The 25,839-nt window shown below is 37.3% G+C and overlaps 1 protein-coding gene across 1 annotated transcript in view; it reads left to right on the top strand.

The window, feature by feature from the left end:
• The window catches only part of ANO4 (anoctamin 4), a 409,492-nt gene that overhangs the window by 128,233 nt on the left and 255,420 nt on the right, over positions 1 to 25,839 (top strand). The window contains exon 2 of the mRNA XM_062201997.1: positions 348 to 545. Coding sequence (XP_062057981.1) covers positions 491 to 545 — 55 coding nt within the window. The 5' untranslated portion in view covers positions 348 to 490. The remainder of the gene's footprint in view (positions 1 to 347; positions 546 to 25,839) is intronic.

Here is a 25,839-nt window from a genome sequence, read left to right as displayed (position 1 = left end):
TTTCTCTCTGTCTCTCTCTCACTGTCTATATCTCTACCTGCCAAATAAAAAAATAAAAAAAGCACATGTCCATGATTTTGCAAAGAATTTTCATCAGAATTTTAATATTTTCATTTATTGGACATTCATAAAATCTAGTCTTGATAACTTAGGTGTTCCGCTTTTGAATGAAGCAATGGCCAGCAAATAATATAATATGAAAAGTGATAACACAAATGTCCCTAAATGCCTTAAGAATTTGAAAGATAGTTGCTTATGCTCTTTAGACTTATGCCATAACATAACCCAACATTTTTAGCCATTCTGAACTGACTTCTTTCATCTAATGATGATGTTTGTCTTTCCAGGTTTAAGCTTATCTATTCATGGGGCTGAAAAGCGTTTGCAAATCCATCAACGGCGAAGTGTGGCAAGCCGCCCTGGGTCACGTCATCGTCGCTTGCCTGTGGTCAGGCATTCCTCACTCCCACCAGGAAGAAGGTCAATAAAAATGGAGGCAAGCTCTTCTGGAATCACTAATGGAAAAACCAAAATTTTCCACCCAGGTAACACACAGGGTAGTTCAACAAGATACCCTTGTTAGCAGCAACCTGCCCCAACCTGCATTATCTTTTAATTATATTATTATGTCATACTTTCAGTCGAGCTTGCTTTTTTAGTCTTATTTTTCTTTTCTGCCTCTTCATTACAAACAGTGGTAAATGCCACCAAGACCAATAAGGAGAGAGAGAGGGGGTTGATGTATCAGTGAAGGTTAAGGTAACATTCCACCCACAGCAGTAGAATCTAATTGAAAATCAGACTGAATGATGTCTTGACAGTTCAGAAAAACCTGTTATATAATAAAAATGTGTAGATTTGGACATTCCTTGACAATTTGTCCAAAGATAGCCCAGGGAATATATAAAATGAAAAATGACTTTTTGAAAGCTTGAATTGGCTTACCCACATCCTTGTGAGGTCAAGAAAGAAGACTAGAGGCCTCTATGAAGTTTCAAGACTTCTGGGCAGCATTCCTCTTAAAAAATGTTAAAATACATTTAGTTTTTAGTACAATTAGTTTATGGCAATAAAAACAAATAATCTAATTAAAAAACAGGTAATTCCAGCTAAAAGATTTCGTCTGTTTGTTTATGTAAGAAGCTTACTTAAGTATTCAGTCATTCATTAAACAAATATTTAGTGAGTGCCTATTCCATGTTAGGCGTTGTTTTGAGTGAGGAAGAAACATCAGTGAACAAGGCAACAATGTTCCTGCATGGTGACATCATAGAAATGTGCTATTATGAGAGAATTCACTCTGTGATGCTCTGGCAGTGACTTCATGCCCCCCTCATGGAAGCCAAGTCTTCACCGTTAGCCATCTTACATCACCTTCTCTTTCTTTTTGCTAACCTAAGAAACACCACAACCATTGGACATGAATTACTCCAAGTGCCTCTTTCTCTGCCTTCAAATGGATCACTGTTGACTCCCATCCTTTCCTCTTTTCCTCAACTTCAGAAGACAAGGGGCCTCCTCCTGTCTTTTTTCACTCATAGACAGTACATTTTACAAATAATCACAGGTCGCTAAAGCTCTAGAGTATATCCTTCCTAACCATTTGTTTGACAGATATAAAACAAGGTTTGACAAAACTGTTTTTGCAGCAATATTGATACATACAGGCATTTCTTTCCCTTAATTATTTTCTTTTTTAATTTTAGTTCCCATATATAAGGGAAAATGTGCAGTATTTATCCTTCTGTGTCTGGCTTATTTCATTCAATGTTATGTCCTCCAGTTGCATAATTTTGGGCAGAATTTTATTTTTAGAGCTGAAAAATCCATTGCACGTGTGTGTGTGGCTGTACATACATCATGTTTTCTTTATCTATTCATCTAATCATAGATAACTTAGTTGATTTCATATTATAAACATGGTGGTACAGGTATCTCTTTGGCTTTGGGGTATATACCCAGTAGTGAGATTGCTGGATCATGTGGCATATCTGTTTCTAGTTTATAAAGAAATCGCCATATGTATCTGACAGTAGCTGTGCTAATTTACATTCCCACCAGCAGTGTTTAAGAGTTCCCTTTCTCCACATCTTCACCAGCACTTGTTTTTCTCTGTCTTTGGATAATATCCATTCTGACAGGAGTGAGGTGATCTCCTTGTGGTTTTGATTTGCATTGCTTTGATGGCTAGTGATGTTGAGCATTTTTTCATGTATTTGTTGGCCATTTGTATTTCTTCCTTTTGTGAACTCTGTTGAGGTTTGTTACTGATTTCTGGTTTTTTTAAAAGATTTATTTATTTATCTTTAACACACACACACACACACACAGACAGAGAGAGAGAGAGCACAAGATTTTCCATCCACTGATTCACTCCCCAAATAGCCAAAGCAGCCAGAGCTGAGCCAGACAAAAGCCAGTAGCTTCTTTGGGGTCTCCCATGTGGGTGCAGGGGCCCAAGCACTTGGGACCATCCTCTGTTGCTTTCCCAAGCACATTAGCAGGGAGCTGGATCAGAAGTAGAGCAGCCAGGACTCGAACTGGTGCCCATGTGGGATGCTGGCACTGCATACAACAAACAGCTTTACTTGCTGTGGCACAACACCAACCCCCTTTACCCATTTCTTGATTGGTTGATTTTATTTTGTGCTTAAGTTTTTTTTGTTGCTGATATATTTTATGTACTAATCCTTTGTTACACAGGTACCTTGCAAATATTATTTTTCCCATTCTGTTGCATGTCTCTTCACTCTTTCCTTTGTGCAGAAGCTTCAGAGTTTGATATAATCCCATTTGTCTAGTTTTGTTTTTGTTCTCTGTGCTTTGGTGGTCTTATCCAAGATGTTATCACCTACACCAGTGTCTTTAGGCATTTCCTCTATATTTTCTTCAGCAAATGCATAGCTTCCCACTGTCCTTGTCCAAGCCTTTATCCATGTCCTTTGACCTTGACCACCTCTCCTCTCTTGAACCTTGCTCAGGAGAATATGCTGTTTGCCCTCAGTCTGTGAAAAAGGCTGAAGCTTCTTTCTTTTGAATCATCTTCATTTGACACTGTATCTTTTCTGTTTTTTTTTTTTCTTCCTCCCTTCTCAAACTTCTGAAATAGCAATATGCCTTTATTTTTGCTCTGTCCTTGCACTTCCAGACCCTGTTCAGCTAACACAATTTCTGGTTCCTTCTCCATATGTCTGTCATTGAGGCCCTTAGTGACTTCCCTTTGCCACATCACGATGGATGCTTTCATACTCTTTCATGTACCAATCAGGGAGACTACCCAGTCCTTCCTAAAACACTGTTCCCACAGCTTCCATAACAGTCTTCTTTCTTTCTTTCTTCTCTTTCCCCATATCTAACTATCCTGGTTTCCCAACCTCCAATATCTCTTTCTTCCTTTTGTTCCTGTGTCAGGACATCCTTTCTGGCAAATCCAGATCATCTATCTCTACCTCTGAATGTTTCATTTATCTTTTATTTATCTTTCTAATGATAAGGTCAAGTTCAAACCTTTTACCATGTTAAAAAGCAAATGTCCTTTAAGAACTGGCTTCTGCTCCTTGTTCATTTTTTTTCCCCACCTCTGGCACACCAGTGTACTAGGCAGGGTTTTACCCTGCATAACCACTAGAAGAGATATTCTATAAACTGAGTTGGTTTTCTATATTGTGAAGCCTGGCTAGGCAAATCTGAAATCCACAGAGAAGACTATTTGGAAGGGTGAGCTAGAAAATCTTGCGCACAGTTGGAGCTGTAGTCCACAGGTAAAATTTCTTCTTCAGAGAAGTCTCAGCTCGGCTGTCTAAGGCCTTTAAACTAATTAAATCAGTCCTCACCTGGATTATCCAGGGTAATCTCCATTTCTGAGAGTCAAATGATTATAGATATCAGTTACTCTACAAAATAGCTTCATAGCAATGCTAATTTAGTGTTCACTGAATAACTGGGATCTATAGCCTAGCCATGTTGAGATATCAAACAGATCATCATATATAGTTATACTGACTTTCAGTTCTTAACATACATATGTGGTCCTGTTTCATTCCATCCTACTTTTGCTCATACTGTTCTTTCTAGAATGCCCAAGTTTTGCTATATTATTTTTTAATACATTTTGAAACAACCTGTCACTTGTGCACTGCAAGGTGTTCAAGGATATGAATCTTTGCTCTCCCAATATGTATTTGTACAGTAGGAAGGAATTTAACCTTAATTAACTATTTTTAGACTATTGTAATAGCTTTCTTTTTTATTTATTTATTTTTTATTTATTTTTTTTGACAGGCAGAGTGGATAGTGAGAGAGAGAGACAGAGAGAAAGGTCTTCCTTTTTGCCGTTGGTTCGCCCTCCAATGGCCGCTGCGGCCAGTGCATTGCGCTGATCCGAAGGCAGGAGCCAGGTGCTTCTCTTGGTCTCCCATGTGGGTGCAGGGCCCAGGGACTTGAGCCATCCTCCACTGCCTTCCTGGGCCATAGCAGAGAGCTGGCCTGGAAGAGGGGCAACCGGGATAGAATCCGGCGCCCCAACCGGAACTAGAACCCGGTATGCTGGCGCTGCAAGGCGGAGGATTAGCCTGTTGAGCCACGGCGCCAGCCTTTTTTTTTTTTTTTTTTTTAATAGCTTTCTAATTAGTCTACCTGTCCCTTTTTTCAGCAGATATTTATTGAGGGTGTGATAGGTTGCCAGGTACTCTTTAGTAATTAGGGTACATCATGAATGAAGAAGTCAAAGGTCCCCAGCCTTGGGAAGTTCACCAATAGCTGAGAGAGGAGATAATAAACATAAATAAGCTATGTTATATATACATATATATGTACTATATATAATATGTTTATATATACATTTATTATTAAATATATATTGTTCAAGAAGGATATAGGCATTATAAGAGAAAGAAAAAGTAAAATAACCAGATAGTAGAAAGGAGGTGGTTACAGTAGGACACATTGTTGTGGAGATGGTGATCAAATACTAGAATTTGCAAAGAGAGCCATATAAATATCTAGGAAACTTTATTCAAGTAGGAGGACAGTTGGTGAACAGGCCCCAGGGTAGGAGTAACTCTGGTAGTTTTAGAAATATCCTGAAAGACCTTGAACCTGAAGAGGAGTGAATGAGTGGAGAAATCAGCTTGCCAAACTCATAGGGATGAGTTGGGGCAGAACTTTGTGGACCAGTGCAAGGACTTCGAGCCCTGTGTGAAATGAGAGCCCCTACATGGTTTTGAGCAGAAGAATCTCATGATTTTTATTTTAATAGACTCAGTTTTTACCATTGTTTGAGAATAGACTATGGGAGGATATGATGAAAGTAGGAAGTTCAGATAAGAAGCTTCTAAAATAATTCAGTTAGGAGATGATGGTAGTTCTCTCTACAAATGGCAGAACTCATGGTGAGAATGTGAATTCTGGATGAATTTTAAGTTGGACCTACAAAATTTTCCAAAGGATTTGATGTGAGATAACAGAGAAAAAAGAGAATGATTCCAAAGTTTTTGACCAGAGTATGGTATTAGTTTCACCTGAAATGGAGAAGACTATGAGGGAAGCAGATTTGGTGTGATTGAAGGCAAATGTGGAGCTGAGATGAGAAGCTTTATTGCATAGACATAGTATTAAGAACTGGTGACAGCACATGGATGGTTGGATGAACTTATCTGGAGTTTGAAAGATTGGTCTGGGAAGGAGATGTAATATTGGCAGTTGTGGTAATAATGTAATAATATTGGCATGTAAGTGGTACTTAAAGCCATCATGTGAAAGGGGGTGACCAAAAGTATAAGTGTGTAAGGAGCTGAAGGTCAAATACTGAGGTCTGGGCCATTGCCACAGGTAAAGGATCAGAGAGGACACAAACCACTAATCATGGAGGCCAAGAATTATAATGGAGGAAAGCCAGAAGAGCTGTCTTTAAAAAGAAATAGATTTATTAAGAGGAGAGTTATCTTGTTAAGTGTTGTTAAAAGTTAAATTAAGAAGAGCAGCAAGAACTGGCAATTGATTTTAGTGAAGTGGGGGTCAATGGTGATTACAATAATTGTAGTCTTGGTGAAGGTGGGGGAATTGAAATTCTGAAATGGGTTTAAGAAGGAGTTAAAGGACACACATTAAGTATTGTGAATATAAGCAATTTTTTGAGCAGTTTTGCTCTGAGGTGAAGAAATAAAGCACTGGCTACAGGTCAACAGAGAGTTTATTTTCAAATTAGCAAATCTCCAGAAGATGATTCATGATGTTCAAGAGAATGGAGAAGTCATGATATGGGCATCAGTGAGAATATGGGAGTTGTGTACAACAGGATCATGGATGGTTTATTTGCAATAATAGGTAACAGGTAGGAAGGGAGGATATGGGTGTTTGCAGATGTAATAAGGCTCTAAGAAGTTATTTTCCTACTGTGTCAGTTTTATCTATAATGTTAGAAGCAAGATCATCACTGAAAATGAGAATAAGCCAAGGAGAGCAAGAGCAAGAATGACCAGGGTAGGGTGGATGGATGGGGGAAAGAGAGACGTGAAAATAAATTAGGAGTAATTACCATAATTGTGTATTTTTTTCTTTAGCCCTGTTTATCTACAGGAGTGAAGGCATAGAATAAGTGGAGATTTGGATTTGATCAGGATTATGGTTTTGTCACAGAAGTAGGAACAAAGAGAGAATTGAAAGTGCATGAAAGGGATTGATTATGGTGATTAATTGTGTGATTTTAAACTTGGTAAAGAAGTCAGTGAAGACATCAAAGACATGAGGAACAGTGGTAGGATCAACTGGAATTCCCAAAGGGGTGAAAAGGGTATTGGGCTTAGAGTAGAGAGTGCTCAGAGGACAGAATAAATGATACTAATTTGATGGAGATGGGCTGCCACTGGTAATGACAAAGTCTACACCAGGACATGAAATAAAGCTGAGGGCAAGATCATTGGACAAAAAGATTCCAAGGGACTGAGAGACCAGGGTGTGGGGAGGATAATATACATATGTATTAAAGTGGTAACAAAAATATTGGGCAGTTTTGGAGTGAATGATAGACCAGGAATTAACCTCCTTAAGAAGTAAGAGAATACAATCTGGAAGGTAGCAGCTAAATGCAAAGATGAGGGGTGAAAGATGTTATAACATACTAACTGAGATTCAAGACTTGGAGTACTTAGGGAAGAGGTAGGACAATGTTCTGAAAGTGGCTTTGAGATGCTAAGAAAATGCCTACTTCTGTTGATCCATTATGCCAGAGCTATGGGAGAAAAATAGTACCATGGGAAAGAGCAAAGGAAGCAATGACTTTTGGAAAGACCTAGATTTTCTTTATTTTTTTAAAGAAAGATTTATTTATTTATTTGAAAGGCAGAGTTACAGAGAGGAAGAAGTTAGGGGTGGATGGAGGGAGAAAATGAATGAATGAATGAATGAATGCGTATATAATGAATGCTTCACTACCCAAACAGCTACAAGAGCCAGTGCTGAGCCAGTCCAAAGCCAGGAGCCTGGAACTCCATCTGGGTCCCCTACATGGGTGGCACTGTCCCAAGTACTTGAGTCATCTTCTGCTGATTTCCTAGGTTCATGGGCCTGGAACTGTATCAGAAGTGGAGCAGCCAGGACTCAGCTAGCACCCATGAGGGATGCCAGCATCACAGGTGGGGACTTAGCCCATGGAGCCACAACCCCAGCCCCAAGATCCAGGTTTTTGTTAGGACAGTAAGATGAAGGGAATGATCTGGGAAGACACTGATGTCATTCAGAAAATTCTGGAGGGCCCAGCAGTGGAAAGGTTTTGGAGGTTGGGTAATCACTTTCAATGGCTCTCTCTGTTTACTTTTCTAGAACATCTCAAAGTCCTCCTCTGTAAAAGATGGTTACTACCAGCCCTTCTCTTAAAAATCTCTATTTAAGTCCAGAAAAAAAGGGAAGCCTTGTTTGCCAGTTTTTTCAAGCCTGCTATCATTTAACCTCTCCCTACTTTCTGGACTCATCTCCTTTGATATTCCCTTTGCCCATTTTCTTCCACTGTAACCATCCACAGCTTTTTCCCAATTTCTCAGGAAGGTTTTCACTTGTTCATTTCTCTGACATTGCTCAGTCTCCTTCCTCATTTTGTAATTTTTTTTGCTAATGAATTTCTACTTAGCCCTTCTTGATCTTCCAAATAAAGCAAATTCTGTTTAATCCAAGAACCCTTTCTAGATCTCACAAGTTAGAAATGATCTCGCACTTCCCCCTGCTTCCACAGAACTTGGAAGCCTCATAAAATCTACCTGTCTTTAGGGTTTCATAGCTCTCCTGGAAGGCAGGGACTGTATTCAATTGATCATTGTATCTACCATCTCTCCAATGCATGCATTGTTCAGAATAGATTCCTAATAAGTGACTATTTCTTGTGTGTCAAAATCTGTTCCGCCTACCAAATATAGTTTTCACCTTCTGAAGTTAAACAAGTTAAGTCTGAACCTTCTTTCATGATGATCCTTCAGTTGTTAAAAAAACCATCTAGAGCTGTTTTCCAACTGAAACATTCCCAGGTTTATTCAGAGCTTCCTTGAATGACATAGTATTCAGCTCTTTTAATACCCTAACCACCCTGCTCTTAGAAACAGTCTCATTTCATTACTGCCTCCTTGGAATTGAAGAGGATATTCTGTTAGAGTCTGACCCATGAAGAGTGAAGCGAGTCTGTTCTTTCTTTAACTGACATCCTGTGCTGATATTTATAGGTTAAAAATTAAAGAAATGTTATTAAGATGTTTCTTAATGATATAATATCAACATGGAATGATTATCATATTTCAAAGCACTGCTTTACCCACAAAAACACATCACTACATTTATTTATCTATGACTTTATCATGGGTTCTTAAACCCTACACTCATTGACTATTCGTTGAAAATACAAATAAAGCCAATCTGTTAGCACTGATGTATGATTAAGAAAAATTATGTTAAATTAGAATTAGTAACATTTTTAAGGAAAGTACTTTTAAAATTCATCATTCTGGCAAGGTAGTATGTAATTTCAATTCCATCCTCCTTATTTTTAGTACACTTGCATTAATGCAGCATAGTCCTCTGTTGGAAGATTGCAGAAGAGCTTTCAAACTGAGTTTCTTATTTTTAGTGAGTCATAGATATTAGAAGCAGCATGGAAATTTTAGTCATATTGAAGTCTATTAAGTCATCCATCTACTTTTTACAAAGCTAATAATCCCAGTTCTGAAAGTGCTTTCTAAAAGCCCACTCAGTCTGGTTGTTAAGTATGAAAATAAAGAGCACAGAGTTTTCTGGATCTTCCATGCCATCATCCTGAATAATTTCAGTTTATCTCCCCCTTTGAATTTATAAACATTCTGAATACCTACTGTGTACTAACAAATATTTACGTGGGTGGGACTCCATTTGAAGCTGGAATAATGCAGAACTCCACTGAACATCAACTTTAGGGGACTCACAGTCATGTCCAAAATAGAAGATCAGTCAGGGCTCTTTCTGTGAACAACAGAAAATAATTATTTAAAGCAAGCGATGGAAGAATATGGCACCGATCCTGTCCTGGTTGCCCCTCTTCCAGGCCAGCTCTCTGCTGTGGCCAGGGAGTGCAGTGGAGGATGGCCCAAGTGCTTGGGCCCTGCACCCCATGGGAGACCAGGATAAGCACCTGACTCCTCCCATCGGAACAGCGCGGTGCGCCGGCCGCAGCGCGCCTACCGCGGCGGCCATTGGAGGGTGAACCAATGGCAAAAAAGGAAGACCTTTCTCTCTGTCTCCCTCTGCTGTCCACTCTGCCTGTCAAAAATAAAAAAAAATAAAAAAAATAAAAATAAAAATAAAGCAAGCGATGGAAGAATTTAAATTTGAAGACTGGATGGAAAGTCTAGGGAACTACCCTTTGAAAAGAAACAGAAATCAAGAAAAGAACTATTTGATGATCTGAAATGAATGAACTCTTGCCAATTTTCCTTGGATGTCATTTGGCTCCAGGTTTGAAGGTTTGGGAGAGATAATCCTATTGACAATGTGCTGTTCCCTTGATTAGGTGGAGGGTGATGAGACAAAGGGTGGAACAGAAGACAACCTCTCCCTCAGCTTTCACAATAGGAGTGTAGGACCCCTTGATATATCCTCCTATCTTGGCTATACCTCAAAGGAAAATGAGATTGTGTTAGAAAAGAGAAATGGATGTGAAAGAATGTCTGGGATACAGACACATACTAAACCTCCTTTGATAGAATTAAAATTATATTAAGGACTAGAACAGAGATACAAAACTATGGGAGAATTCTGGTTGGGAAAAATTTAGAGGGATTCAAAAGATATACTGTCTACAAGATGTCAACAAGAGGAAGAGGGGTGATCCTCCAAATATAAAGAATTGCATAATGATAAAGACAGTGCATTATACTGGTTATGAATGTAGTCTTTGTTGTTAGGTGCTTAAAATCCAATTATATTACCTGATAGCTTTGGGCAAGCTACTTAATTTCCCTGAACCTCAATTTTCTCATCACTAAAATAAGGATATTAAAATCTATCTCACAACATTAGGGTTGCCAGATTAAATACAGAAATACCAATTAAATTTGAATTTCAGATAAACAAGTACCTTTTGAATGTATGTCTCAAATATTACATGGTACACACATAAAAGTTAAAAATTATGTTGGAGTCAGCACTGTGGTGCAGTGGATTAGGCTGCCGCCTGCAGTGTTGGCATCCCATATGGGTGCCAGTTCAAGACATGGCTGCTCCACTTTTGATCCAGCTCCCTGCTAATGTGCTTGGGAAGGCAGAAAAAGATGGCCCAATCGCCTGGTCCCTGCCACCCACTTGGGAGACCTGGAAGAAGCTCCTGGCTTCAACTTGGCCTCATCCTGGTTGTTGTGGTCATTTGGGGAATGAACCAGTAGATGGAAGACCTCTCTCTCTCTGTCTCTTCTTCTCTGTAACTCTGACTTTACAATACACAAATCTTTTAAAGAATTATGTTGCTTTCTGGCTTGCACTATGGGATAGTAGGACAAGCCTCCACCTGTAGCACTGGCATCCCACATGGGTGCCTGTTTGTGTCCCAGATGCTCCTCTTCCAGTCCAGTTCTTAACTTACGACATGGGAAGGTAGTGAAGGATGGCCCAAGTGCTTGGCCCCTTTCCCCTTGTAGGAGACCCAGAAGAAACTCCTGGCTTCTGATTTTCCCAGCTTCAGCCGTTGTGGCCATTTGGAGAATGAAGCAGTGGGTAGAATATCTTTCTCCTTCTCACTGTCTGTAACTGTCTCTCAAATAAATAAATAAAATCCTTAAAAAATTGTTGTTTTTGAAATTTATACTTGACTTGGAATTCTTTTTTTTTTTTATGTCTGGCAATGCTGTGTAGTACTATGATTGGTAATTATCTAAGTCATGTTTTCATTACTTTAAATGAAGTAATAAAATGCTAGATAGAAGCTACTTAGGAAGGAAGAAAGTAGATTTCAGTTTACAGTTTGGAGGTTCACAATCCAAGATCAGGAGGCCCCATTGGTTCAGGCGTCTGCTCAGGCCGGAGGATGGCAGAGGATGATCACATGGCGAGCAGGGAAGCAACCTAATCCAATTCATTCACTTCCCAAAGACCCTGTCTTCAGACACCATAGTTGGATTAAACCTCTGCTCCAATCCACTAACTAGTGTTATTTACTCATTAATAAAAGACTTTAGGGTTTAAACGTGTGCATGAGTTTGAGGAGTAAATCCTATTCAAACTAACTGCAATTAAATAAGTTGATGCAAATTGTCCAGCATGGTTCCTGGCACACATGGGGTACTTGGTAATAAGTGATAGTGGTCATTTTTGTTGTCACCATCATCATAAGGAAACTTCAGAAGCCTGAGAGTACATGTCTCTCAGAAGCATTCTTGCTCAGTCACCACTCTATAGAGCAGTTTCCCAGTAAACGTACACTGGGAAACCAAAAAGATGGACTCTCATTTTGCTGAATTGCCACGGCAGCCATCACCTTTCTATGTGCTCTCTGTTGTATGGTTTCTTTCCCTTCTGATTGTTTCAGATCTTTCTCTTGTGTATTGGTTTCACTTTGACTTTATCTGTTAGTCACTCATAATTAATGAAGATTATTCCATTCCCCTTTATAGGCCAATAATAAAAGTTGCAAATCCCACGAGGCTTGAGAGTACAATTTAAGGGTCAAGGGGCACTGATTTTAAGTTTTTTTCTTTTTTAGTTTGAAACTTTAAAGCTTAGTAAGCAAAGATCAAATTACCTCAGTTTAATTACTATGCCATATAAAATAGAATCAGAAGCTTTCTGAAATCTAAAATATTTCTTCTGCCTTTCCTTTATCTGTTACACCCATCATAGAATCCTGAAGAAGTGTCACTAGACACAGAATATGTGCTTTGTTCTTTTACAGTTTATAAAATGACTTTTTGCTGATATGTTTCATTACTTTACTAAGTAATTTCTAAGACAATTTCTTTTATCTCACAGTTAAAACCTAAATAGCTCTTTCCCCCTTTATGCATGGTTATTTTTTCCCTTATTTAGATATGGGACTTAAATTCTGGGACATATTAATTTCACAGGAGAGAAACTTGAGGATTTTGTTATTTCCAGTGAACTAGAATGACTATATTGCCATCTGTATACAGAGGCACTGAGTGCAGTTTGAAATAATAAAAATATAGCAACAATTTATTAAGCATTCTATATTTCTAATCTCAAGAATTGTTGGGCTATTTTCATTTATTATCTAATTCAAATAATATTCTCATGCTATTATTCTTATTTTATATATGGAAAAGGCACAGAGAAGGGCAAATAATTTTCACAGGGTCATAAAGCCAAAATATCACTCTTGTGGCCTGATCCTCTCTTCCTATATGTGCTAACTTCCTCAGACAACTTGTAGCAACATGTCTGGCAAGTTAGCGAACAAAGCCTTGGAAAATTTAAATTAAAAACCCTGTGATAGTTCAAACCTTAGCGTGAGAACAGCTAACATAAACTTAACATAAAAACAGTAAGTTTAATTGAACACATATATTATAGTCCCTGTTTTGAGTTGTTATTTCTTTCTATATAAATGATGCCCTACATTGTTCTATTCTGCACTACATTTTTTTTATCTTTTCTTTTTTTCTGTATCGATATTATAATATTTGTTTCTGTTTCCCTGTGTTTCAAGGATTTTTTTCTTTTTCTGTAACCAGTGTCAAGGCCTTGTCTCAAATTAAGGAACAGACTGAAGTACCTTCCCTATGCTGTTTTACCCCTAAAACAGTCATCACAGAGGCTATGGGTAGCTGGAGAGGAAAAGATCAAGAGATTTTGAAAGATGCCAAGAAAGGCTTGTCTTTAGTTCTGCCATTGAGGACAGTCAAGCTTGAGGCCATCTCATGCTTTAGGACAGACACAGTAAGGAAAAAGTAAATATGTGGCCAATCTGTAGAATAATCATTCACCACCTTATATTTCCACCATGTTCTATTGTTCCCACAGGGCTTTCACAAATGTTTCTCCTGTATTTCATTTAGTTCTCACAGCAGTCTGTGAGCTGAAATTACACCTATTTCACCATAACTCAGGAAATGAAATTACTTGCCCCAAAGTACCAAATTAGTGATTGATGAACTCTAACTAGAATCTATGTGCATAGTTTCTTATGGGTGTTTTTCCAATTGTGCCAACTTTTCTTTCCTTGGAGATGAGAATTCATTGAGTCTGAAATGTTAATGTTTTCTCATCCACTTAACTGAAAACAGACATTTTCTTGAGAAGTGGGAATGCAGTTTGTTTAGTGAACCTAAGAAGTATGGCTGCTTTCTTTGGATAGACCTGAACCTTACATAAAATTATATCCATTTGGAATGGATTTTCAGTGTGGCTGAAAGAGAAGGCTTTCAGCAATGAAATCATATGGAAGACAAACTACAAATACAAGGGCTACTTTGAACATGTCTTTCATTTGTGGTGCCTTTCAGAACAGTTAGTGCTATGGTTTAGAAATAACCCTAATCATCCTTCATTTGAAGCTCATCCTCTTTAAGTTATTTTTTTTTAAGATGTGTGATGTGAGTTTATTAAATGGGGGGGGTGGTGCTCAGGAAAACAAGTTATTTTGGGTCTTGGCAAATGTGGGCATAAGTATCTGTGTTCCTTGCTGTCATTTGCTGAGTAACAAAATATATTTTCTAAAAATATATTCCAAATTCTTCCTCTATTTGCATTTCTCCCTTTGCTGAGGGACATGTGTACGTATTTTGACCTAAATGGTACTTTTAGAGAGAATGTTATGAAAAATCTTTTCACAAACATCTGAGTACACAACGTAATTGAGAAAAATCCATAAAAAAGGAAACCACAAAGAAAACCAAATGATTATTTCTGGAAAGAATGTTCTAGTTTGATGGATTTAGAGGTACTTCTATCAAGGCTATTTCACGTAATTTTGTGTTAAGAATCCTGGTGAGATTTAAGTCACTATCTAACTCAAGATCATACCACTAAAACTAGAAGAGGTTGGGACTTAAAGGCCTAATGCTTTAACCATGGTGATAATTAATACTGAGCTTCTACTATGCTGAATTTCCCAAGTGGAAAGGCTGAAAGACAACATGGGCAGAGTCCTAACTTTTATGATGCTTATCATCTTGCAATGGAAGGCTACATTTCCTTCTACATTTACCTCCAGCCCTTTCTGTATTTAAGACTTATCATTTGGCCAGTGCCGCGGCTCAATAGGCTAATCCTCCACCTGTGGCTCCGGCACTCTGGGGTTCTAGTCCCGGTCAGGGCGCCAGATTTTGTCCCAGTTGCCCTTCTTCCAGTCCAGCTCTCTGCTGTGGCCCGGAAGTGCAGTGGAGGATGGCCCAGGTCCTTGGGCCCTGCACCCGCATGGGAGACCAGGAGAAGTACCTGGTTCCTGCCTTCGGATCAGCGCGGTGCGCTGGCCGCAGCGCGCCAAACACGACGGCCATTGGAGGGTGAACCAACAGCTAAAAAAGGAAGACCTTTCTCTCTGTCTCTCTCTCTCACTGTCCACTCTGCCTGTCAAAAAATAAATAAATAAAAAATAAAAAAAAATTTAAAAAGACTTATCATTTAAGTTAAAAGAGTAAATAGCACTGTAGGGAAGCGGATGTCTCACAGTGTTTATTCGTCAACCCCTTCTAATTCTGAGTTTCTCTCTTCATCGGAAGAGTCCTTGTCATAGCAATAGACCTCAACAACTAGAGGATTGGAAGGCACCACGAGCCCCTACCTACATGACTCACATACTTTCCTGCTATTTGGAACTTTACAGGGCAGACTCCTAGACCCTGTTTGAAACTCTTAGGGCAAGCATGCATTATAACTTAGGAGATCATGATCTTGCCAATCCCGAGCCACATGGAAGCAATTTTGTTGAAGGTCAGCCATTACTGGTTAAAGCAGTGAAATTATTGTTTCCATTTTAGATCTGAGAAACATCCGCCCGCTATTATCCAAATGTGGTTCTCCAGTCAGGACCCTATCCGGAACTGTGCTGTTAGGACTACTCAGTACTGATCACATGAGCGGACCTTTAACCTTATACTGACTAGTGTGGGTAAATCTATTCCTGCTCTCATAATCCAAGCTTTCTTCTGTGAAAGAATGAATTTACAGCATCACTGGATTTGTGATTATGCAACATGGAAGATGGTAAAGAGCATGATTTATGTGTCTTTTACAGCATCACTTATGAAGTATTGTGAAACCTTTTTAGTTATGGAATATTAAATAGATTTTGTTAAACCCTATAAATGAAATTAAGAAAAAAGGTGGAAAGTTTTTTCAGAACCAGTGGACTATCCCCCATATAAATCTAGAGTTTCCAATTTCAGATCATTTGGAAGATGAATTCATTCATTTGGAACTGAATTCATTTCCTTTCTCTCTTCTTCTAAGATTTATTTTGATCATTGGAAAATCTATAAAGAGAATGTATCTCTCTCATTTATACTGTTCTCCATCGTAACACTGTCATAGGTATACTGAGTCCACCTATAGAGAATTCCAAACAAAACTTCCCGATTTCAAAAGCAATGTATTTGCAGCCTATTAAGTCCAAAAACATTACTGGTAAGGATTTATTTTAGCTATTTAGCCCAAGTTTTAAAATATTACTGCTATCTATTCTCTAGAAAATGCTTCTTTTAAGGATTTATGTTAAATATGCCTCTCAGGACAGGTATTGCCAGTTTTTATTTGTATAATAAGAATAGACTGTACAATAAGCTGAGATCTAGCATCATTTATTATGAGGAAATCACAGAAAACATCATTTGTTTCTTTAGCCTACTTTGCATATTTCCCAACTTCTGTGTTATGTGATAAAGGTAAGATTTTATTTGTTAAGGTTTCTTTTATTTCTTTTTCCATATGAAATAATTATTCCATATTCTGTATTTCAGGGGTTTTTTTTTGTTTTGTTTTGTTTTATTGAACTATTTTATTTAGCCTAGGTCCAAACTTAGAATAGGCCTTCATTTTGCAGATAAGGAAAATGTCATATAAAATATTTGGTGAATCACCCTGATCTAACAAAATGGGCCAAATTATTTACATATACCATCTATAATTTTTGATAAAGCCTCCAAAAAAGTCCTCTACATTTTATCAGTGATTGCAATGAGGCTTACTGTGCTTGTTATTTAGTGACTCAAGGTCACATAAAAGTAGAATTCAAATCTAGGTCAGCTTAGTGCCACATCTGCTTTTTATAAAACCTTGTGTTAATATCTTTCTATATTTGATTGAACAAGAAATTTAATTTTAAGTAATTTGCTAAAGTCACTAAACTACAACAGGCTAACAGAATAGAAATAGTGATTTGTTTGGGCAGTGGAGGGCAACTAGGCAATGGTGTTAAATTATATTGTCATGTGTCATAGCAGAAAAGAATAAGTAATATGTAAAATAGATGAAGAAACAAGGCAGTATATATATGGAAAAAATCAAGAAATACTCTTCTTTAAAGTGGTCATACTAGGGGAAGAGAAGTGGGGTGGCCAAAGCGATAGCTAGCTGTTTATTATCTTTTTTTTCTTTCTTTTTTTAAACTTTTATTTAATGAATATAAATTTCCAAGTACAGCTTATGGATTACAATGGCTTCCCCCCCATAACTTCCCTCCCACCCGCAACCCTCCCCTTTCCCGCTCCCTCTCCCCTTCCATTCACATCAAGATTCATTTTCAATTCTCTTTATATACAGAAAATCAGTTTAGTATATATTAAGTAAAGATTTCATCTAGCTGTTTATTTTCATTATAAGCACTTTGCGACTTTGAGATTCTCATTATTTGGTAAAGTTTAAAAATCTTTTTTACAAAAGCAAAAACACTAAGTGAGCAACTAATATGTTATAAGTTTTGCTCCAGGTTTTGTGAGAGATTAAAAATAGATGCAATTTGGTCCGAGGCCTCCATGTGTTATTGTCTAGTTGAGAGTTCTAGCAACATGGAAGAAATTTAGAGTGAAATAGAAATTCACATTTTCTCTTTGTTAAGGCCCTTTACCTACTTTTTTTGTGGAAAGCATTTACCATACAAAAATAAAATACAAATTGCCATGTGGCTTCAGTGTATGGAAAAGTGGCATTTACTTACCAAGATTAAGAAATTTTTCCTGAAACAGAATGCACTGTGCACCTTGAAAGTATAAAAGTATTTCTGTAGACAGAGGTGATGCAGAGATATTGGCGTATACATATTTGCTAATGGAGAAACTTATATTGGAGTTCATTTTTGTGTTATTCATCTTGCATATAAGCCCTTAGCTAAGTTCTGTGTAAGCTGGATGTGAATCTAAAATGAATTTTTAAATATTATTTACCCAACTGAAGGCTTTCTTTCATTAAATGCAAGTGCTGTTATCAAGCACTTTTATTGAAACTACTTTCAACTTTACTATCTTTAAGAATCAGAAGAGTTGAGTAAAACCATTCCTATCCATATCCCATTAGTATGAGAAAAGCTAAGAACAAATTTGGATTTGGTAGCTATTTTTTTTAATTGTACAGTGTTCTACATCTTTAGGAATCTTTCTTGATTTCTAATTTTATTTTTAATTGGAATTTGCATTCATTTTAATTTTATTTGAAACAGAGACAAAGACAAATAGAGGAGTCTTCCATTAGTCCACTACCCATGTGCTCACCATAGCTGGTGCTGGGCCCACTAGAAGTTAGACACCTGGAACTAAGATGGGGTTTCACATATGTGTGGTGAGGACTCACTCAACTACTGGAGTCATCATCATTACCTGCCAGGGTTCACATTAACTGGAAGTTGGAATAGAATTAGAGTCAGGACTTGAACCCAGGCACTGTGATATGAGATTCCCAAGTGGCATCTTAATTGCTGTATTGACTGTCTACCCCAAGTCTTTATTTTTAATTAACAAATAATAATTATATATGTATGAGTATGGGATGTAGTTTGATCTTTCAGTGCATGTGTATATTATGGAATAACAAAATCAGGCTAATTAGTCTATCCGTCACCTCAAACATTTATCACTGTGGTAGGAACACCCAAAATCCCCTTTTTTAGCTCTTTTGAAATATACAGTGTATTGTTATTAATCCTGGTAACTGTGCCGTGCAATAGAAGACCAGATCTTATTTCTCCTTATACCAATGACCAAACCACCTCTTTCTCTGTCTTCTCCCCATCCTGCCTTCCTCTAATAACAAGCATTCTATTCCCTCCTTTCTGAGTTCTACTTTATTAGACTCACATGTAAGTGAGATAATACAGTATTTCTTTCTCTCTCTCTCTCTCTCTCTCTGGCTTATTTCACTTACTTAATGTTAAGTGTCTGAAGAGGTTAAGTCTTATTTTCCTTCTTTAATGTAACTTATTTGTGTAGTTTCCTTGGGATTAGATTTAATTGCATGTCAATTACAGGGGCCCAGTGGGATTGTATTTTTAAGACTTTTCAGTTTGAAACTGAGGCATCTTCATCATTTGCCTATTTTTCTTTTTTTTTCAGAAATTTCTTTTGACCCAGGTTCAGAAATACCTGTGACTGTGGGGAAGCGCTCAGATTCTTGTGTTTTCGAATTCATGTTCTAACTATAGGGATAATTAATAAATAAATAAATAACAAAGTTAAAATAAGCATACTTTTTATAGTGAAGTCATTAATCTCTTTCACTTGTGCAGTTTGTGCTGAGGGTGAAGTTTGTTCTTTAAGGATTCATGAAAGTGTCCTTGGGGTGGGTGCTGTGGCACAATGGGTTAAGCTCCAGTTTTTGATGCCCCGCACCCCATTTTCGAGCTCTGCTTTGATTCCTGGCTACTACATTTCTGATCTAGTTTCCTGGGAGGCAGCAGATGATGACCCAGGTACTTGGGTTTTTGCTGCTCACAAGGGAGACCCAGAAGGAGTTCCGGCTTTTGGCTTTGGCCTGACCCAGCCCAGGAAGTTGTAGGCATTTGGGAGTAAATTAGCACATGGAACATCTCTCTCTGTCTTTGTATCTCTTTCACTCTGTCACTCTGCCTTTCAAATAATATATTTTTTAAATGTCCTTTCACACTGGTCACCCTACGTTCAGCAAAGTTTACAAAAGTCTTTGTTTTACGGAGTCCCCTGCTTTATCACTTTGGACTGTAATGAATGGCTTACTTCCAGCATTTCTAGAACGCTATCTTACACCTAATAAAAATGTGTTCTACATTTCTTTTTGAGCAAAGGAAGAAAAACTTTGTATTTTAGAGATTCTAAATGTGATCATAATGCTTACCATGAGGAGCATGTTGCTTCCTGAAATTTGGACCTACATTTAAGATTTGTGTTAATTTGGAAAATTATTTATATTAATTTATATATTTAATACTTATGGTTTAGTATCTACAGTCTCTTTTTACATCCTATACCCTGAATTCTAAATAATTATTATATTTCACAGTTCTAGTCTGAATTTTTAAGTGTCTTTGAAGTTATAAAAATGTTTTGTGCTTACTGTGAAAAGCAGAAAAGATTAAAGAAAACCAAAATCTACCCATAGTTGCATAGCTGAGAATTAACTTCCATATTCGTTTTGCAAATATTCTTCCCATTCATTTTTCTAGTCATATAAAAGTTTATGTTTTTAAAATATGCTTGGGACATGTCTAAATCTACATCTGTATTCTTGTATTAGTTTATCACACTTTTTTATTTTAAACATTTCCCATGTTATTAAATATTTATTTATTTATTTATTTATTTTGACAGGCAGAGTTAGACAGTGAGAGAGCGAGAGAAACAGAGAGAAAGGTCTTCCTTTTTCCATTGGTTCACCCCCGAAGAGGCCACTATGGCCAGCGCGTTACGACCATCGCGCTGTGCCAATCTGAAGTCAGGAGCCAGGTGCTTCCTCCTGGTCTCCCATGTGGGTGCAGGGCCCAAGGACCTGGGCCATCCTCCACTGCACTCCCGGGCCACAGCAGAGAGCTGGACTGGAAGAGGAGCAACCAGGACAGAATCCGGCGCCCCAACCAGGAGATAGAATTTCACAAATGCCTTCTTCCTTCATATTGCTTCTTTTGTGACTTATACTTCCATACTATTTTCTAACCTAAAAAATATTAAATTTTTTGTAATTTTAATTAATAAAATTATAATTATTGAATAGTTAAAACTATTTTTCCATGAGTTTATGAGATCTTAACTATTACAGATAGCAAATAAATAAATTGAGCTTCTATGTGTTAGTATATTTAGGAAGTCATTTGATTTTTAGTTTATTTGATGGCTCTTTGAATATTAGAACATGAGACTAAGTCTATTGAGTTCTTTTTGAAAAAAGATTTATCCATTTACTTGAAAGTCAGAGTTACAGAAGGCAGGGGGAGACACCAATATCTTTCATCTGCTGCTTCTCTCTGCAAGTGGCTGCAACAACCAGAGCTGGCCAGGCTAAACCCAGAAACCTTATCTGGATCTCCCACATTGGTACAGAGGCCCAAGCACTTGGGCCATCCTCTGCTGTCTTCCCAGGCCATTAGCTGGGAGGTAGATTAGAAGTGGAGCAGCTGGGACATGAACCAACACCCATGTTAGATGTTGGCATCACAGGTGTCAGCTTTACCCACTACACCACAATGCTAGCAGTCTATTTAATTCTATTGAATTTATTTGATAAATCTAATTCTCTTATTTCCAACAGCCTGCTTCAGTATGGTTAGAATTAAAGACTAGTTAAGAGCAGGGCATAGTATTATATTGTTAAGCCTTAGTGGCTTTAGGCAAATTATCCATCTTACTGTACCTCCTTTATGAGATTAAAGATTGAGACAATAAATTATATAGCACAGAGCTTGAGTGACACACATTATTGAATATTCCTGTAATTTTTGGGGGGTTGTTTTCATTATGGAGTCTTTAGCTATTGAACAAGACAAAGATGCTAAGTTCTGGTAGATGTTGGAAAGCATCAAACTCTCTGATATTCATTTGAGGTAGAGAGGAGGCATTTTTGTTTCTCTGTGAGAAGCTGTCTTACATTTACCTTCAGGCTTTGCAGTGAAACAACTGTATGCATGAATTTGAGATGTTCGCTCCTGTGTCTTCACTGGAAAACAGCACTGGCTGACAGTCACTGAATTGTATGCGGGCGTCCCAAGGAATAAACTTAGAACTTTCTTCTCTCTGTTGGTAGCTACATAGTCTATATAAATGCCAGTGCTGCTTTAGTAAGTTATTATGGATGATAATAGCCATGGTTTCCATTTACTGAGTGTTGATTTGTGACAGCAAAAAGATTTTCATGCATTATCTCATTTAATCCTCCTGTCTACTCTGTGCAGCTATTATTATCTCTATATTATAGATGAGGAAACTAAGATTTAGAGAGGTTCAATATTAGCTGTTAAGGATTTGAATGCTGATCCATCTGGCTCCAGAGTCTGAATGTTTAGCTTTAATTGTAGCTCTACTGCCTTGGTTTCATAATTATTGCAAAGCCTTCTTCATTGATTCCACCTGCATTAGTTGAGGGCCTCCTCTGTGCCATACACTATTCTGAGTGCTGGGGTTACAACATGCAGACAAAGTCCTTGCCCACCTAAGGCTTACCCTCTGTTACATCAAGTTTCTTGTGTTTCTCTCATAGAAATAGCATCCATGTAGGCCATGACTATGTCCTATTTTTGTTCTAGGACTATAACTGAAATTTTATCTAAATATATGTCCTGAGCTTACTAAAGTATTATTTCTACAAAAATATTGGAAGCTGAGGCATACCCCATTTTATTCATCAGGCTGTTTATTTTAGCAGTGGCTTTTAACTGTTGCAAATTCCTCGAATGGGATATATTCCATAAAAATGAGGAGGAAGAAGAGGAAAAGAGGAAGTGGGAGGGCTGGGAAAGGAGGAAGTATCATTATATTCTTAGAATTGTGTCTATAAACTATATTGAATCTGTTATCTTTGTATTAATATCACATAAACATAAAAATGATGTGAATTGTGTTGTAATTATCATGCATTTGGTATGACCTTGATAATCTAATATATTAATAAATCCCTTAAATTTTTTCTTTGCTTCAAAAAGTAGAATTTAGAATGCTTATTATTATTAATGATAAAGCTTTTCGGTATATTGGTTTCTTCCTTCAGTGTTCTCTGGGTGTGTGAAGCAGCTTAAAAAACCTTTCTTTAGTACATGCCAAATATGCACTAGACAAAGCTAATACTGAGCTTTAATTACTTTATAAAAAATGGAAAGATTCTGGTATAGTTGAAAAATAAATGATGCAGCATTTTAAAGTCCAGCTGTGAGGGGGAAAATGTTGATACTTTGTTTTCTGTGATATCAAAAACATCTTCCTTGAGAATGTATTTTATAAGATGTCATAAAGTATTTGTGTTAAATATGATTTTTAAAAATCTGTGCAGAAGCTGAAAATAGTTTTCAGTGTCCTTGAGTGGAGGCTACTGTTCTACTTCTCACCTAAGAAATTATTAGTAAATATTATAAGGTATGTTAGATTGTGATAAAGTAGTTGACCTACTAAAAAATTGAAAATTCAAGAAAACCTTTGTGGTCCCATGAGGAGAAAATTGCTTGGGTTCCTCCTTTTCTTTAAACAAAGATAAGTCTTTTGTCTAAGAGGGAGTATCTCTGGCAAACCAGCTAACTGTTCATTTTGCATTTTGACATTGCTTCTCCTTGGGACCCTAGTGCTGGGCTCTCTGATAACCAGTGCAAACTCCATGAATATCTTTCATTTCTCCAGAAGGAGGTGTGGATTTGCAAGGCTACCAGCTGGATATGCAAATACTTCCTGACGGCCCAAAGAGTGATGTGGACTTTTCAGAGATTCTTAATGCAATACAAGAAAGTAAGTTTCACTCAAATTTTAAATTCACCATGAGAGGAGAAACTATTATAATATTTGGAACTGTTAATAAAAATAGAAACCTTAGATCCAAGCTTTAAAAAATAACATGATGTCTTAAAAGATATACTTTACAGAATGGTTTTGAGACCAGAAAAGATGGTTCATGAAATGAGGGTTTAATTTTTTAAACTGAATAATATGATATCAGGATCTTCAAGTAATCCTGTTATGGGGTTGTAAATTATGTTTATTTACAGTGTTGTAATACTCAGTATACCTCTAAGTATTATATTTTTAAGTTCCTTGATTAATCACAATCAAGAATATTTAAGAAACCAAAAATACTATTCCTTTCCTCAAATGTAAGTAGTAAGAAATAAATATTGATATAATAAATTGAAATCAGGAACTTATTCTTCAAAAGATGTATCTGGAACGAGTCCCAGAAATAAACTCCTTTTTCTGAGCACTGTGATTTATCAAGGTTTAATATTCTTAGACTGTTTTATTTGTGCTTTATATTTTCTTTCAGAATTTTATCACAATCAACACATTCACCCAAGTTATAATATAGCATTAAGGATGAATGATGTTGTATCATATTCTAAGTGCCATTCATGTTTTATGTTGGATCTCTAGTTCTAGCGTCAGTACTCTTTTTTTAAAAAAAAAAATATATTTAGTTATTTATTTGAAAGGCAAAATTACAGAGAGAAAGAGAGAGAGAGAGAGAGAGAGGTCTTCCATCCTCTGATTCACTCCCCAGATGGCCACAATGGCCAGAGCTGTGCTTATCCGAAGCCAGGAGCCAGGAGCTTCTTCCGGGTCTCCCAAGTGAGTGCAGAGGCCCAAAGACTTGGGCCATCTTCTACTGCTTTCCCAGGCCGTAGCAGAGAGCTGGATCGGAAGTAGAGCTGCTGGGACTCAAACTGGCGTCCATTTGGGATGCCGGCACTGCAGGCAGCAGCTTTACCTGCCACGCCACAGTGCCGACTCTTTTAAATATCAAATAGTGCTGTATAATATTGGATTGGAAGATATAAATGGGAAAATCATTCCATAAAGAACAACTGTGTTTTTCCTCCTTTCAGTTTTTTTCTTTGTCTTATACTAACTTCCTTATGAAGAATTTTAAGCATTTTTATTGTAGTCACCTGCATTTACCATCATACTGTCTTCTTGGACACATGTGATAGCTAGTATCTCCTTCTTAGAAGTGGAACAACTCAGTGCATGTCTTAAACACATTGAGGGGAAGCATCCTGAAATTGAGGAAAATGAGCCTACTTTTGAGAGAAATATTTTAATGAAGAGTTTAAGAGGACCAGCTCTTTGTTCTGGTTGGGAAAATTCTCTATATTGAGTTAATGAATAAAAGAGAAAAAAATTCTCTAACAGAATAAAAAATCAAATTAATAGACATTGGAGGGAAAATAATTTCTCATGTAAAGTTATAAAAGAATGTAATTACTTCATTTTATTTCAAAGATGATTAATTGTTCAGTGCTCAAAGGAATTTTTTAGAAAAAAATCAGTAAGTGATAAAAGTTGGTTTCTATGGAAGTGCTGGAGATAAACTTAAAAAAAAATTTAATGCTAAATGAAATTAAAATAAGCAAATTGATTAAGGGATTTTTTTCACATTTTTAAAGTAATTTTCTGGGTTTTTTAAAATTTTTTATTTGCATGTGTCTCAAAAAGACATTAAGAGCATAGTAATTCTTCCCACCATACCCACCCTCCCAAACATTCTCCACCCCTGTTCCTCCTCCCTCTCCTGTTTAGTCCAAGAAAGAAAAAGAAAAAAAAATGGAATAAAAAAAACTAAGAGAACTGTTCCTCAAGCGTCTAGACAAGGGATGTTCTATGTTATTGCTTCTTGAAGGTGATTTTGCTTTTTTCTCCCTTCCTCCTCCCCCTTCTTTCCTTTTAGAAACTTAGTCTTTAAAGAAGAAACCAAGGATGATACATCTTTTATGGGCTCGTAGACATAACTATAACGTATAGGACATAATAATATCCTCCATTTAATACACTAAAAGGAGGTGATTCTTGAAAACAAATTTTACTATTAAGTCTCATGGTACAACTCTCTGGGGACAAAGGTCTTGCATAGGAAGTTAGTGCACAGAGACTCTTGTTTATTTAAAAAAAATAGCACTCTTATGTGTGACATCAGTGATCACCCAAGGCTCTTGACATGAGCTGCCTAGGCTATGGAAGCCTTCTGAATCCACAAACTCCTTCAGTATTTGGACAAGGCCATTAAGAAAAGTGGGAAGTTCTTTCCTCCCTTTATAGAAAAGCACATCCTTCTTTGGTGGCCATTTCTTTCCACAGGGGTCTCACCCACAGGGGCCCTTTATGTAGGACATTTTTTTTGCCACGGTGTCTTAGCTTTCCATACCTGAAATGTTCCTCCTGGGCGTTTCAGCCAGACTGGAGTGCTTGAGAGCTGATTCTGGGGTCAAAGTGCTACTTTAAGCAATTGTCATTC

Source organism: Lepus europaeus, chromosome 10 (assembly GCF_033115175.1).
Source record: "Lepus europaeus isolate LE1 chromosome 10, mLepTim1.pri, whole genome shotgun sequence".
In the NCBI taxonomy this organism is placed as follows: Eukaryota; Metazoa; Chordata; class Mammalia; order Lagomorpha; family Leporidae; genus Lepus; species Lepus europaeus.
Note: the sequence above shows the minus strand (reverse complement) of the source record. Positions and strands in the feature narration are given on the sequence as shown.